Here is a 15,540-nt window from a genome sequence, read left to right on the forward strand (position 1 = left end):
GACAATGTATTAAGTACTTTTTTCTCAGACCACCTAGATCAACAATTAGCCCTCAATTGGAACCTACTAGGACTCTGACACTCCTACATAGACCCTCAAATCATTTGAACAAGTCCTTGACTATACTGAAAATCACTTTTTATGAAAACGCAAAAGAATAATTTTTGAGCTCGAAATTTGACAACGTATTAAGTACTTTTTTCTCAGACCAGCTAGATCAACAAATAGCCCTCCAGTAGAACCTACTATGACTATGACACTCCTACATAGACCCTCAAATCATTTGAACAAGTCCTTGACTATACTGAAAATCACTTTTAATGAAAACGCACAAGAATAATTTTTGAGCTCGAAATTTGACAACGTATTAAGTACTTTTTTCTCAGACCAGCTATATCAACAAATAGCCCTCCAGTAGAACCTACTATGACTATGACACTCCTACATAGACCCTCAAATCATTTGAACAAGTCCTTGACTGTACTGAAAATCACTTTTTAAGAAAACGCACAAGAATAACTTTTGAGCTCGTAATTTAACAACGTATTCAGACCACCTAGATCAACAATAAGCCCTCCAGTAGAACCTAGTAGGACTATGACACTCCTACATAGACCTTCAAATTATTTGAACAAGTCCTTGACTATACTGAAAATCACTTTTAATAAAAACGCACAAGAATAACTTTTGAGCTCGTAATTTAACAACGTATGAAGTACTTTTTTCTCAGATCACCTAGATCAACAGTTAGCCCTCCAGTAGAACCTACTAGGGCTATGACACTCCTACATAGAGCTTCAAATCATTTGAACAAGTCCTTGACTATACTGAAAATCACTTATTATGAAAACGCAAAAGAACAACTTTTGAGCTCGAAATTTGACATTGTATTAAGTACTTTTTTTTCAGACCACCTAGATCAGCAATTAGCCCTCCAGTAGAACCTACTAGGACTGTGACACTCCTACATAGAACCTCAAATCATTTGAACAAGTCCTTGACTGTACTGAAAAAACTTTTTATGAAAACGCACAATAACTTTTGAGCTCGTAATTTAACAACGTATTAAGTACTTTTTTCTCAGACCACCTAGATCAACAATTAGCCCTCCAGTAGAACCTACTAAGATTATGACACTCCTACATAGACCTTCAAATCATTTGAACAAGTCCTTAACTATACTGAAAATCACTTTTTATGAAAACGCAAAAGAATAACTTTTGAGCTCGAAATTTGACAATGTATTAAGTACTTTTTTCTCAGACCACCTAGATCAACAATTAGCCCTCAATTGGAACCTACTAGGACTCTGACACTCCTACATAGACCCTCAAATCATTTGAACAAGTCCTTGACTATACTGAAAATCACTTTTTATGAAAACGCAAAAGAATAACTTTTGAGCTCGAAATTTGGCAACCTATTAAGTACTTTTTTCTCAGACCACCTAGTTCAACAATTAGCCCTCCATCAGAACCTACTAGGACTATGACACTCATAGAGAAAAAATATGTTCTCTTTCTAAAGTTTTTCTAGTTTTTCCCAAATGTTCAACGGGAACCGAGCCAGCGGTAAATCTGGGTACACCCATCCCCGGGTATCAGGGGACGCCACCAAGTGTGAACTGGGACCACCTACCACCGGTCAATGTGGGACCACTCAGCCCCGGGTATCAGGGGAATTGCTCTCTAGGGGTTAATTAATGTCGGTTTAGCATATTTTGCCTGTCTCTATACTTTTCTTTCTAGCAAACTTTTGTTTCAGTTCGATGGAGAATACTGTTCTGATCATCGGGGACTCTCACCTGAGGAGAATGGCAGACAACTTCTCCTTTCCTGCTTGGTTTAATGTTGTCGCACAACCAGGAGCCAAACTTCAAATTTGGGAAGATTTCAAAGATGACATTAGAGCTCATCACATTTTGGTGGTTGTGGCGGGAGGTAACAACGTGACCGCAAAGCCCTCTGACCCATCGCAGTCAAAGGAAAGCTTGAAAGTGACTATGCAGAGTTTTGTAGAATTGAGGAATTTCTGCAACTTCTCAAGCACGAGTTTGATCATATGTGAGATCTTCAATAGAACTTGTTCGCGGGAAAGCAAATTCGACCCAATCAGAAAGCTGAATGGTCGTCTAGAAAACAAGAAAATGAAGCCGCACTATCGAAAATTCACATTTGAACCGGTTCTTAGCAAGGATGGTGTCCACCTTGTATCTGAAAGTTATGAGGCAGCGTGTAATGAGATTTTGAATTTTGTTTTAACTCCACCACCGGCGCTTCCTGAGCTTGCTGATCTAAATATGCAAAATGTTGTTTAGTTTCCTTTGTGTTGTGCTCATTGTGTTCTAAATTCACTTTGCTGACAATTTTTTTAAATAATAGATAATTTTTAGGAAGTAAAGATTAACACGAAAAGACTTGATTCCGTTCATCCCATCTGATCAAAGCGAAGGGTCTGAACTAATCCAATGTTATGCTATCAGTTGAGTTATTGAAATTTGAAGTAATCAGTTGCTTTTCTCTCAGGTTAAAAATTTCATTGGTTCCCTAAAGGAATTATTTTTAGTTGATCATATCTGAATCCAGTGGAATGAGCCAACTAGTTTTGTTTCTTCGTTTAAAAAAACGAAATTTTTTTAGTTCATCCCATCTGATCGAAGTGGAGGGTTCGAACTGATTATATTTTCTGCTCTTATTTTCCGAGGCAAATCTCTTTGACCATCTGACTGAAAGTGGAGGGCATCGAGTTCTGTCTTGATAATGTGTTTTGGTTGTGTTCGAAAGTTGAAACGTTGCTTTTTGATCCTCTGTGATTCAAAGTGGAAGGAATGAACTAGTTTTGTTTCTTTGATTCAAATTTAAGCTTAAAGTTGTTTTGGTTTATCCCATCTGATCAAAGTGGAGGGTATAAACTGATTCAATTTTGTGCTATCACTTGAACTGCAGGGAAATTTCTCACTACCTCATTGAAATTTGAGTTTATCGGCTACTTTTCTCCAGGTAAATATTTCATTGCTTTCGTAATTGAGACGCTTCTGGTTGATCATATCCGATTCAAGCGGAATGAGAAAACTAAATTTGTTTCTTTGTATCGCAAAGAGCACAAAATTTTTTTCCAGTTCATCCCATCTGATGTAAGCGGAGGGTTCGAACTGATTCTATTTTCTGCTCTTAATTTCCGAGGCAGATCTCTTTGACCATCTGACTGAAAGTGGAGGGCATCGAGTTCTGTCTTGATTTTGTGTTTTGGCGGTGTTCGAAAGTTGAAACGTTGCTTTTTGATCCTGTCTGATTCAAAGTGGAAGGAATCAACTATTTAGTTTCTTTGATTCAAATTTAAGATAAAAGTTGGTTTGGTTTATCCCATCTGATCAAAGTGGAGGGTATAAACTGATTCAATTTTTTGCTATCACGAACTGCAGGGAAATTTCTCACTACCTCATTGACATTTGAGTTAATCGGCTACTTTTCTCAAGGTAAGTTTTTCATTGCTTTCGTAATTGATACGCTTCTGGTTGATCATATCCGATTCAAGTGGAATGAGTAAACCAGTTTTGTTTCTTTGTATCGTAAAGAGCACAAATTTTTTTTTCAGTTCTTCCCATCTGATCTAAGCGGAGGGTTCGAACTGATTCTATTTTCTGCTCTTAATTTCCAAGGCAGATCTCTTTGACCATCTGACTGAAAGCTTAGGGCATCGAGTTCTGTCTTGATTTTGTGTTTTGTCTGTGTTCGAAAGTTGAAACTTTGCTTTTTGATCCTGTCTGATTCATATTGGAAGGAATCATTTAGTTTAGTTTCTTTGATTCAAATTTAAGCTAAAAGTTGGTTTGGTTTATCCCATCTGATCAAAATGGAGGGTATAAACTAATTCAATTTTTTGCTATCTTTTGAACTGCAGGGAAATTTCTCACTACCTCATTAAATTTGAGATAATCGGCTACTTTTCTCAAGGTAAATTTTTCTTTGCTTTCGTAATTGAGACGCTTCTGGTTAATCATATCCGATTCAAGTGGAATGAATAAACCAGTTTTGTTTCTTTGTATCGTAAAGAGCGCAAAGTTTTTTCCAGTTCATCCCATCTGATCGAAGCGGAGGGTTCGAACTGATTCATTTTCCTGCTCTTAATTTTCGAGGCAGGTCTCTCTGACCATCTGAATGAAAGTGGAGGGCATCGAGTTCTGTCTTGATTTTGTGTTTTAGTTGTGTTCTAAAGTTGAAACGTTGCTTTTTGATCCTCTCTGATTCAAAGTGGAAGGAATCAACTAGTTTAGTTTCTTTGATTCAAATTTAAGCTAAACGTTGGTTTGGTTTATCCCATCTGATAAAAGTGCAGGGCTTAAACTGATACATTTTAGCGCTCGCCAATCGTTTGAGAGCAATCCGTCCGACGTTAATCGCTTATGTTTAACCTTTTTAGATTGTTGGTATCCGAAATTAAAATTTGGACTTTCTGATCCAAGGTAGAAGGACTCCACTAGTTTCGTTTCGTTGACGTCAATGCATTTATCAATTGAATCTTTTGTGATCGTGGCAGTTAATTGAGAATTTATGATTTTAAGGATTCTTTAAGTTATTGATCATCATGTTTTTCCATTATTGCAAATGAAAATTCGTTATATGCGTAAGTATTCTCAAGAAACATTGCAGAAAGCGGTTGACGAGGGGAAGCTCAAAAATCAGAGTATGCGGGCAATTGTAAAGAAATTCAAGGTTCCGAGAACTACTTTAAGACGTGCCCTGTGCTCAGTAGTTGCAAAGTCGCGATGTAGACCTCAAATTTTTGATTCTCACTCGTCGCGTGTCCTGATACTTAGATGCGTTATTGAGGCAAAATCAAAAATGGATGTTAGGGTATTTGCCTACGAAATTGCCACTGGTAGAGGCCTACGAGTCCCACCATCATGGGTTAGAATGATGATTTGTTTTTTTGTAAAAGAAACTGAAATATGGTGTCCCGCATGTTTGCTTCAAAAAAAGTTTATCGAGAGGATTTTTCAATAGTGCTTTATTTTATAGTATGTAAAATCTTCTCATGACAATACTTTTCTGTTTCTCATTTTGTTTTACCGTATGCTCTGTTTGTGTTAATCAACATGGCCGAAGCAATTTTCTGTTGGGGAACGTGTGTGTTAAGAAGCTTGTAATTCGATGTGTTTATTGCTCTTCAGATTGCTTGCAAAATGTCTCTGCCGTTAATTCCATGGGAAAATCGTGGCATCAAGGTGAAAGAAACCTATACTGAGGCGGAGTACAATAGGGCCTTGAAGATTCGCTGGGTATTTTTCTGTCGAAAAGATAAATCAGTTTTCCCGCTCTATCTGACTCATCAATCTTGGCCACCTAACTATGGTTTTCATGACAAAATGAACATTCAAAAGTCAACTGTTCTGACGCTGAAGACAGACGAGGGGTATGATGATTGCCAGTTTGTGGAAACGTGTCTTGCCAAAGATTATGATGCCAGATCAAAGAGAGCTATGACTATTTTAGACCGATGTGAGAAGAACAACATCTCCCTGGCAGAGATCACTATGTCTTTGTAGTTAGTGTCTATTCACTTGTTGTTTTAAGTCAATCTTTTTTCTAAGCTAGTGGGCCTAATATCTAAAGATTCTACTTTTCCTGTAATTTGTTTGACAATGCTTTCTGGCGTTCTTTGGAAAATATTGCTTAGTAATTACTGCATATTAATGCAGTCTGGTCTGTTTGTATTTAGTGAGGAACAGGACGAAAATCTCCCACCGCCGGAGCTTGAAAAATCGGCACCAGTGTTGTTCCTGGAGGATGAGAACTCGCCTGTCACCAGCACCCAAAGGAAAAAGAGCAAAAAGCTGCGAATTTGTGACGATGGTCCCTCAAAGGTGAAAAAGAGGCTTGTTGATCCTGTTGTGCAGCTGGGACATGAATTGGAGGCTTCAAGTCCTGCACCCGTCGCCCTATCTCAGAACGACAATGTCGATGAGGTATTTTTTTTATTTGAAAACAGAAAAGTCAGTTTTGAAAAAAAATTGCTAGCACCTTTTTGTTTGACAACTCCTGGTGGCATATAGAAATAAATGTTTTTATCCTTGCGCTTGTTTGTTTGAGTCATCTACTTTCAGCTTTGATCAAAAGGAATTTGCCTGCCTCTAAGTTGTTTTTTTTTGTATTTAGAAAACTGTGTCGATTGTGAAGGAGTTGCTTTCCGATCAAAAGAAGCAAATGGAACAAATGATGGAAAATCAGAAAAAATTTTTCGATCAAATGCTGAAAGTCCGCAAGGCTGAGAAGCGCGAATTTTTGAACATTTGGGCGGCGCATTTAAACGTCAATACAGGACGGACTGAAGATCCCAACAACGATGACACGTCCAACGGTCCTCTCATGTACAAGGGTTTTGATTTAATGACGCTATATGCCTCGGAGAAACCGAGCATTTTGGGACGCGAGCTAGCACGTCGTCTTTTTGGACAAGGGGAAGTCTGTGAACTCATCTTGTTGATATTAGGCAAGAAGACGAGCAGGGCATCTGGGAGGAAACCTTGCGACCATGAGCGATATCAATTGTTTAAAGGCAAGTTTTACTCTGTCTCATTTACCTTCAATTATTGAGTTTGCTGAATCACCTTCTCGCTTTCATAACAGAAATGAAGTCTAGCTGTAAGTTTGTCTTATTTAGAATGTGTCACCAGAAAATATCCGCGGGCACCGCAGACTGCCTTCGAAAATGCACGAGATGCTGCAAATCAATATGGGCTGGACATGAAAGGCAGGCATGGCATTGAGATCGCTAAAAGGCATATACAAAATACAGCTGATACTGATAACGAAAACGCTGAAAATGGTGGGGAATAATAGAGCTGGAGGTCATCAATTTCTCTCTTTTTTGTCGATGCAGTGCTATGTTGGTGCAGTATTTTGTTTATTCTGTTGCAAACTCAGCAGAAGTTGTGTTACTTGTCGACATTGGCTATGCTACTCAACACAAGTATTATACAACTCTTTTCTTTCTTTATGTTTAGAAGTTTTGTTTTGTTCGTTTTATAGCTACTGAAGCTATATAAGTTTCTTCAATTGAAGTTTTGCTTCTCTACGAAGTTGTCCAATCATATTTAGTACTTTCTCTTTTAGCTTGAAGCTAGCTTTGAGAGTTGACTGAGAATAGTGCAGCTGTTGTTTTCATAATTTTGAAGTAAAATTACTGAATACACGGATTCAATATATTACGCATTCAAAATATGTGTGTACGTTTAATAAAATTTCTTAACTATTGATCTTCTGTGAAGACCCCTGTTGTTTCATCTACTTTTCTTGTTGTCGTTAATTCATGCATAAAACCGGAATAAACATACCTCTCTATTTAATCTTTTTTGAGCTGGTAAGCGTGAGGTTTCTTCGTTAATTGGTTATTTTTTTAATTGCTCTTATGCAAATCTGGTAGCATTTTTATATCAGTTCTGTTGTCTTTGTTTGCTTTTTTCGCCAGACCAATTATTGTCAGAGCCATTTTGTATTTTTTCCTAAAAAACATTGATAAAAGGGGATAAACAGTAACTCAGGAGCCTCACAGATCTTTAATCACTAAAATGCAATTCACCGAAACGGTCAAAGACGAATTCATGTAGGCTGTTTCTTAGCCTTCATCGCTTCTTTAGCCCCCTTTAACATAATACAACCCGTATAAGGGTGGTGTTATGTAAAAGGGAGCTAAAGAAGTGGTTACTTGTAAGCTTGTTCTTAGCCTTCACCGCTTCTTTAGCCCCCTTTTACATAACATTGCCCTATAGGATGGTGTTATGTAAAAGGGGGTAAAGAAGCGGTGAAGGCTACAAACCAGCCTACATGAATTCGTCGCTTTGTTGGTCACCCCAATAGGGGTGGTGTTAAGTAAAAGAGGGCTAAAGAAGTGGTGAAGGCGAAGAACCAGCCTACATAAATTCGTGTCTTTGTTTCGGTGAATTGCGTTCGTAGAGATTAAAGATCTGTAAGGCTCAGGGGTTAATGTTTATCCCCTTGTATCTAAGTTTTTAGGACGAAATAACGTACTCGTGCTTCCTCTTCCAGTAACCCCGCGCATCTGACCCCCCCCCCTCTGCTGGCCATTCCCCACCCCCTCTCCAGCCCCACTGCTCTCGTGCTCACTCAATCATTAAAACTAAGGCTATAATGTCTAATTCACAGTTGGTTACTGAGGGGGGCTAGCCAGTCGTTTAAGATCAATTCGCCCGAATCTCGTCGGGTTTTAAATAAACTTAGTGTTTTTCAAACTTTCCTCCAGCAGCTGTAGTTTGAGTTTTTTCTCGTTGCTTGGTGGCCTCAAAGCGATAGATGAAAGTCTCAAGCTTTTTGTTGAAAAATTGTATTAGGATCCTACAAATTTACCTCGAATTTCTCATGGTTCTAGCTGAAATGTGTTTAACGTGACTTCTCACTGTTATCGCGGCGTTTGCTCTGTTTACCATCCCACAATCTTTTTATGTTTTAGATTCATGCCTAACAAACTCTTAGATAGATCTGAAAGACATCATCTTCTGTGTCAAATTGATGGCCACATTTGTCGTTCTTTTGGATTGTCAAATCCAGACGTTAAAGAGTTTGTGGGGCTTATTTCCCAAGAAGATTACGATGCTCTGAAGAATTCAAGTTCAATTGTCAAAAGAACGCATAATTTGTTAAAAAAGGCCTATCACCAAATGAAAGTTGAAAACTGTAGTTTAAGGGCAGATTCTTTTGGTGGATATGGGCTGCACTATGAGGGGGAAAAATTGCTTCCGAAAGGTCAGCGAATTTCATTGTTCGGTTATCTGGAAAAAATTCCGAAAAAAGATGAAAGTACCTTCTCAAATCTCTCCATAATGGCACCTCGAGAAGGTTCGGGTTTGAGCCGTGTGATGGTTGGACCGGCACGTTTTTTGAATCACAGTTGCGTACCCAATTGTGACTACGTAGCTATTGAAATCAATGGCAGGAAAGCTGTTCAAATTATCACAAGACAGGAAATTCCACCTCAAACCGAGCTACTGTCCTTCTATGGTGCCAGCTTCTTTGGACCAGGCAACAGAGATTGTTTGTGTGTTCATACTAATTTGCATGTTGATGTCAGCACGCCTGTACTAAGCACAACTAGAACACAAATTGAATTATCGCCTATTGCAGCTGGTTCACCTCTGGCCCTTCAGAGGACTCAGGGTTTGTTTAGGATGAGAAACTTCAAACGGAAGTATCGACAACCTGCAGTACAAAGCACTCCTAAGAAGACATGCTGGGTGGACTTAAGGCTTGTTGATGCTGAAGTCTCGGACAGCGATGTTTCCAGTGAAACTGAGATGACGACGGTGGTGGGCGATAACGATTTTGCTAATGAAGGTCTTAGCAATGCCTCCCATGATTCATCAAACGTTTTTTTCTCTAGCAGTAATGACTGTGAAAATCCGGCTCGTGTTGCTTCTGAGGAATCTAGTTCTTCCGAAAACGAAGAAGTGGAAGCATTTCAATTGATCGATGGCAACTCAAAAACTTCGCTGGATAATTTTGTCCATTGTGTTGAAAGTATTGTAACGAAGCACGGGACTTCTGATAAAGAAGCCGGTGAATGGTTGAGATTAATCCGTCTTTCGTATCCTGATTGTACAATTCCGTCTTTCAAGACCTTGAAAAATCGCAACGCTCGGATAGCACGTCAGCGAATTTTGAAGTCCGAAGCGTTAGCTGGAGGCGAATGGCGTGTTTTAAATTTTGTGGAAGAAATTGAAATGCTACTGAAGTTGAATTTTACGCATATTGTAAATTATAACGCTAACAAAGGCAATGGCCGCGATCTCATTTTGCCTGACGCTTTTGATCGAATTTCTAATAAATTGAAAGTGTTTCTGATTCTGAATACTGACGGTGTAAAAGTCATTCAGTCTCGAAACAATACTCTTTGGCCAGTTTGGATTGCAGTCGCAAATTTGCCACCAATTTTGCGGTCTGCTTTCAAGAACATAATATTAGCCGGGCTTTGGTTTGGTAAAGAGAAACCTCAATGGACCTCTTTCTTCAAGGTTATTGTTTGCGTACTAATTTTCTATTCAAGTCATGTCAAGTTTTTTCAATTTTTTTTTTGCAGGCTATTGGTGATCAATTAAAACCAACGACTCTGGAGCTTGCAGGAACAATTTACACGGTAACTCTAAATCCTGTGCTTCTCGTTGCCGATACTCCAGCTCGTTACTCCGTACTTAATTGGACCTCTTTCAATGGGTATTTTGGCTGTTGTTACTGCTATAATGAAGGGAAGCGGTTTGGGAACACCCACTTCTATCCGAATATAAAATCACAAATGAGAACAGTGAACGAGTATCGCGGTAATGTTGAGTTCATTGAGAAGCATCCTTCTCTAAAGAACTGGAAAGGCGTTAAAGGCGTCAGTGCATTGAATACAATTCTTCCGAGTCTCCCTTTATCGATGCCCATTGATTATATGCATCAGATTGCGCTCGGAGTTGCTCGAACAGTTCTTGACCTAATTTGCAAAGAAATCAAAGGATCTTCAAGAGAAGAAATAACAAGAGTTGTCAAGAATCTTAAAGTGAGTTGATTTTTTTGAGCTTTCAGTTTTTTGTGATCACATCTTTTTTTAATTAGGTTCCGTATGAAATAAGAAGATCTCCAAGAAGTCTTTCCGACCTTCCCAATTTCAAAGCAAGTGAGTGCAAGGATTGGCTTTTGTATTTGGGCCCAATTCTTTTCCAATTATATACTTGCTCGGAAACTTTTGAACGGTTTATGTGTCTCAGCTATGCGATTCGTCTTCTTTTAACTGACACAGCTCATACACAGCCAGCTGAAAAACTTCTCGAGAAATTTCTAGACAAGACTCAATCACAGTTCGACGAATTTTGTTTCACCATAAATGTGCATTACTTAACGCATTTATGCTGGCAGGTGAAAAATTTTGGTCCTTTGTGGTCAACGTCTGCTTTCATGTTCGAATCGGCTAACAACATGCTTAGTAAGCCGTTTACAGGAACTGTCAACCATCTTGATTTGATAATTGAGCGGTATATTCGTCGTAAAAAACTTCTTCTTACGGAATTACGGAAAGACAATTTAGTACATTTTGCTAATAGCCTTCGGACAACTAAAACTTTCTCTGAACAAAAAATTGTTGACACAACCTCGCTCCCGCTTCACTTCGATCCTAATGATGTCAGTTTGTTTTCAACCATGTCTGTTCGTACTCTCAATCTGGACTCTCTCAGTTATTTTACAAACAACAATGCGTATGTTAGCTTCAAGCAGGATTTCAATGAAGGGTTTGGTGAAATCGTTGTGTTCCAGAAATCAGACGAAACTACGTGCTTGGTGAATGTATTCAGTGTTGTCAACTACTTTTCCAACAAAAAGTGCACCGAAGAGACAGAAGTTTTGTGTTTCGTAGAAGTTAAATACTCTGGTTTTCAGAAAAGAATCCCGTTGAATGACGTTTCTAATAAACTTATGCGTATTGACATTGATAAAAAAAAATTTCCTGTCTGTATTGATTGATCATTTCGAACATGATTAATTCGATGCTCAATTTTACTTTGTTGTTCAATACACTGTTAATTTTTTTTACTGTTCTTAAACACCTTTTTGTCATTCACTTATTGTACTCTTTTTTTTTCGTCAAAATCTCTCTAGATTGAAGGGTTTTTGATTGAACCGTAGAGATTGTGACGGTTGCGACCTTTCAGTCAAAAATTATGCTGAGGTATGTTCTAGCAAAAAAATTCTTATGAATCAAGAAATCTTCTCAGTGTTCTTTTTGAGATGTAGGTGGTAATATAATATTTTTTTTGTATCTGGACTCTATGTAATTGTGATTTGCATCGCTTTATTACGTTCGGAACCGGTTAGCTTTTACCAGTAGACGTGAATAATTTGAAAAAGACCACAATTTAGGTAGAAAAGGCTTCAGTAAAAGAAAGGCTTTCTTTATGTTTTGAAAGTCTTCGCTCGAAATTCATCTAAATTTAGAGATCTGTTGAATCTACGATATTTTAGTTTTTCCGCCATATATGGTGTTAACTCGACAGTACCAATTATTGAAACTGCAACTATTGTAAAAATTCCTTCAGTTTTCAATTTTTGCAAGGAATGTTAGGATTTTTGAAGAAAAATCATTTTTCAAAAAGTGGATAGCAATTTTTACATTTTTTCTGCATCTATAGCAAAATTGCGTAACCTTTGACCGTTGATCATTAGTCTATCCAGTCTGTACACCTATTGACGCGACAGAGTTGGGTCATAAAGTGGTATTGCTTCTTTTTATTGAGTTTCCATGTTAGCTTTATTAGGTGTACGGACTCCTCTAAAATATAGCCTTTTTTAAAGCAAATATCTTTCTAAGTTGGATTCATTTCGGCCCTCTGACGTTCGGGATTGGTTAGTTATCACTAGTAGACGTGTCTAAGCTCAAAAAAGACCATAAATATGACTGAAAAGACTCCAGTAAAAGAAAGGCTTTCTCTCTGTTTTGAAAAGTCTTCTCTCGAAATTCTTCTAAATTTAGAGATCGGTTGAATCTACAATATTTTAGTTTTTTCCGCCGTTTATGGTGTTAACTCGACCGTACCGATTATTTGAACTGAAATTAGCGTAAAAATTTCAATTTTCTTATTTTGCAAAAATGTTAGCATTTTTGAAAATCGTTTTTCAAAAAATGGATAGTAATGTTTACTTTTCTTCGCCACCTAGAGCAAAATCGAATAACATATGACCGGGGATCAATAGTCTACACAGTCTGTACACTTATGGTCACGGCAGATTTGGGACATAAAGTGAAATTGCATCTTTTTTCTTTGTTTTCGCTTATTTGAAAATTTTATTTTAAAACATCTTTTTCTCCAATCTGGTCTTAGAGTTGTCGAATGCTAACAAAAAGCATCGTAGGAGTCCCGTTTTTGTGTGGGTCCAAGTGCAAAAAGAATTTTTAGTTTAGCTTGTATAGAAAAAAGTTCGTCTTTTAGTTGAGGTTTTTCGCTTATTCAAAAATTTCATTTTAAATCATCTTTTTTTCCATTCGGGTCTGCGAATTGTCGCATGCTAACGAAAAGCAACGTAGGAGTCCCACTTTTTGTGTGGGTCCAAGTGGAAAACGAATTTTTGGTTGGGCTTGTATAGAATAAAGTTCGTCTTTTAGTTGAGGTGTTTCGCTTATTTGAAAATTTTATTTTAAAACGTCTTTCTTTCCAATCGGGTCTTAGAGTTGTCGAATGCTAACGCAAATCAACGTAGAAGTCCCACTTTTTTGTGGGTCCAAGTGCAAAAAGAATTTTTAGTTTAGTTTGTGTAGAAAAAAGTTCGTCTTTTAGTTGAGGTTTTTCGCTTATTTGAAATTTTTATTTTAAGAGGTCTTTTTTTTTCCAATCGGGTCTTAGAGTTGTCGAGAGCTAACGAAAAGCTACCTAGGAGTCCCACTTTTTGTGTGGGTCCCAGTGCCAAAAAAGAATTTTCGGTTTATCTTGTATAGAAAAAATTTCGTTTTTTAGTTGAGGTTTTTCGCTTATTTGAAAATTTTATTTTAAAACGTCTTTTTTTCCAAGCGGGTCTTAGAGTTGTCGAATGCTAACGAAAAGCAATTTAGGAGTCCCACTTCTTGTGTGGGCCCAAGTGCAAAACGAATTTCTAGTTTAGCTTGTATAGAAAAAAGTTCGTCTTTTAGTTGAGGTGTTTCGCTTATTTGAAATTTTTATTTTAAGAGGTCTTTTTTTTCCAATCGGGTCTTAGAGTTGTTGAATGCTAATGAAAAGCAACGTAGGAGTCCCACTTTTTGTTTGGGTCCAAGTGCAAAAAGAATTTTTAGTTTGGCTTGTATAGAGAAAAGTTCGTCTTTTAGTTGTGGTTTTTCGCTTATTTGAAAATTTTATTTTAAAACGTCTTTTTTTCCAATCGGGTCTTAGAGTTGTCGAGAGCTAACGAAAAGCAAAGTAGGAGTGCCACTTGTTGTGTGGGTCCCAGTGCAAAAAGAATTTTCGGTTGATCTTGTAATAGAAAAAAGTTCGTCTTTTAGTTGAGGTTTTTCGCTTATTCGAAATTTTTTTTTTAAAACGTCTTTTTTTCCAATCGGGTCTTAGAGTTGTCGAATGCTAATGAAAAGCAACGTAGGAGTCCCACTTTTTGTTTGGGTTCAAGTGCAAAAAGAATTTTTAGTTTAGTTTGTGTAGAAAAAAGTTCGTCTTTTAGTTGAGGTTTTTCGCTTATTTGAAATTTTTATTTTAAGAGGTCTTTTTTTTCCAATCGGGTCTTAGAGTTGTCGAGAGCTAACGAAAAGCTACCTAGGAGTCCCACTTTTTGTGTGGGTCCCAGTGCCAAAAAAGAATTTTCGGTTTATCTTGTATAGAAAAAATTTCGTTTTTTAGTTGAGGTTTTTCGCTTATTTGAAAATTTTATTTTAAAACGTCTTTTTTTCCAAGCGGGTCTTAGAGTTGTCGAATGCTAACGAAAAGCAATTTAGGAGTCCCACTTCTTGTGTGGGCCCAAGTGCAAAACGAATTTCTAGTTTAGCTTGTATAGAAAAAAGTTCGTCTTTTAGTTGAGGTTTTTCGCTTATTTGAAAATTTTCTTTTAAAACGTCTTTTTTTCCAATCTGGTCCTAGAGTTGTCGAATGCTAATGAAAAGCAACGTAGGAGTCCCACTTTTTGTTTGGGTTCAAGTGCAAAAAGAATTTTTAGTTTAGTTTGTGTAGAAAAAAGTTCGTCTTTTAGTTGAGGTTTTTCGCTTATTTGAAAATTTTCTTTTAAAACGTCTTTTTTTCCAATCTGGTCCTAGAGTTGTCGAATGCTAACGAAAAGCAACGTAGGAGTCCCACTTTTTGTCTGGGTCAAAGTGCAAAATGAATTTTTAGTTTAGCTTGTTCTTAAAGTTGTTGGTTTTGGAGAGATCTTTTCGAGCTTAGTTTTTTTTTAACTAGTGCTCTGCTCAATTCTCCTATAGCTTTTGTTTGTAACTCCGCCGTAGCCGGTCCCCAGCCCGGATGAGAAAGGAGGAGGGAAACACACCCAGAACATACGGGAAAAGTCTCAAAAGGTCTGTTTTTCAACGTGACTGGAGCCTTTTCCGACAATTTTCCATGTATTATTTTATCTTAAAATTGTCTGTTTAGGAGAGAGCTTTTCGAGCCTAGTTTTTTTTATCTAGTGCTCTGCTCAATTCTCCTATAGCTTTTGTTTGTAACTCCGCCGTAGCCGGTCCCCAGCCCGGATGAGAAAGGAGGAGGGAAACACACCCAGAACATACTGGAAAAGTCTCAAAAAGTCAGTTTTTCAACTTGACTGGAGCCTTTTCCGACAATTTTCCAGCTTTTATTTTACCTTAAAAACCTTATTAATCTTGGTAAGGCCTTAGTACGGCACCTTATTGATCTTGATACGGCCTTAATACGGTAACTTAGAAAACTTATTACGGCCGTATTACGGACCGTAGTCAACTTTACAAGATCTTAGTACGGTTTTCATTCAAGACTTATACGGTGCCGTACTACGGCCTTACCAAGTTTTCCAAGTTCGGGCAACCTGGGTATTAACAATAACAAAC

The 15,540-nt window shown here is 37.7% G+C and overlaps 3 protein-coding genes across 4 annotated transcripts in view; all 3 read right to left on the reverse strand.

The window, feature by feature from the left end:
• Positions 1-1,791, reverse strand: part of LOC142348499 (uncharacterized) — a 61,252-nt gene extending 59,461 nt beyond the window's left edge. The window contains exon 1 of the mRNA XM_075399876.1: positions 1,737-1,791. Within this exon, the coding sequence (XP_075255991.1) occupies positions 1,737-1,791 (55 nt within the window). The remainder of the gene's footprint in view (positions 1-1,736) is intronic.
• LOC142348577 (catenin beta-like) overlaps positions 1-15,540 on the reverse strand; it is a 291,880-nt gene that overhangs the window by 192,255 nt on the left and 84,085 nt on the right. The window lies entirely within an intron of this gene.
• The window catches only part of LOC142348575 (uncharacterized), a 222,908-nt gene that overhangs the window by 139,461 nt on the left and 67,907 nt on the right, over positions 1-15,540 (reverse strand). The window lies entirely within an intron of this gene.

This window comes from Convolutriloba macropyga, chromosome 10, assembly GCF_964194025.1.
Source record: "Convolutriloba macropyga chromosome 10, txConMacr16.3, whole genome shotgun sequence".
Taxonomy (NCBI): domain Eukaryota; kingdom Metazoa; phylum Xenacoelomorpha; order Acoela; family Convolutidae; genus Convolutriloba; species Convolutriloba macropyga.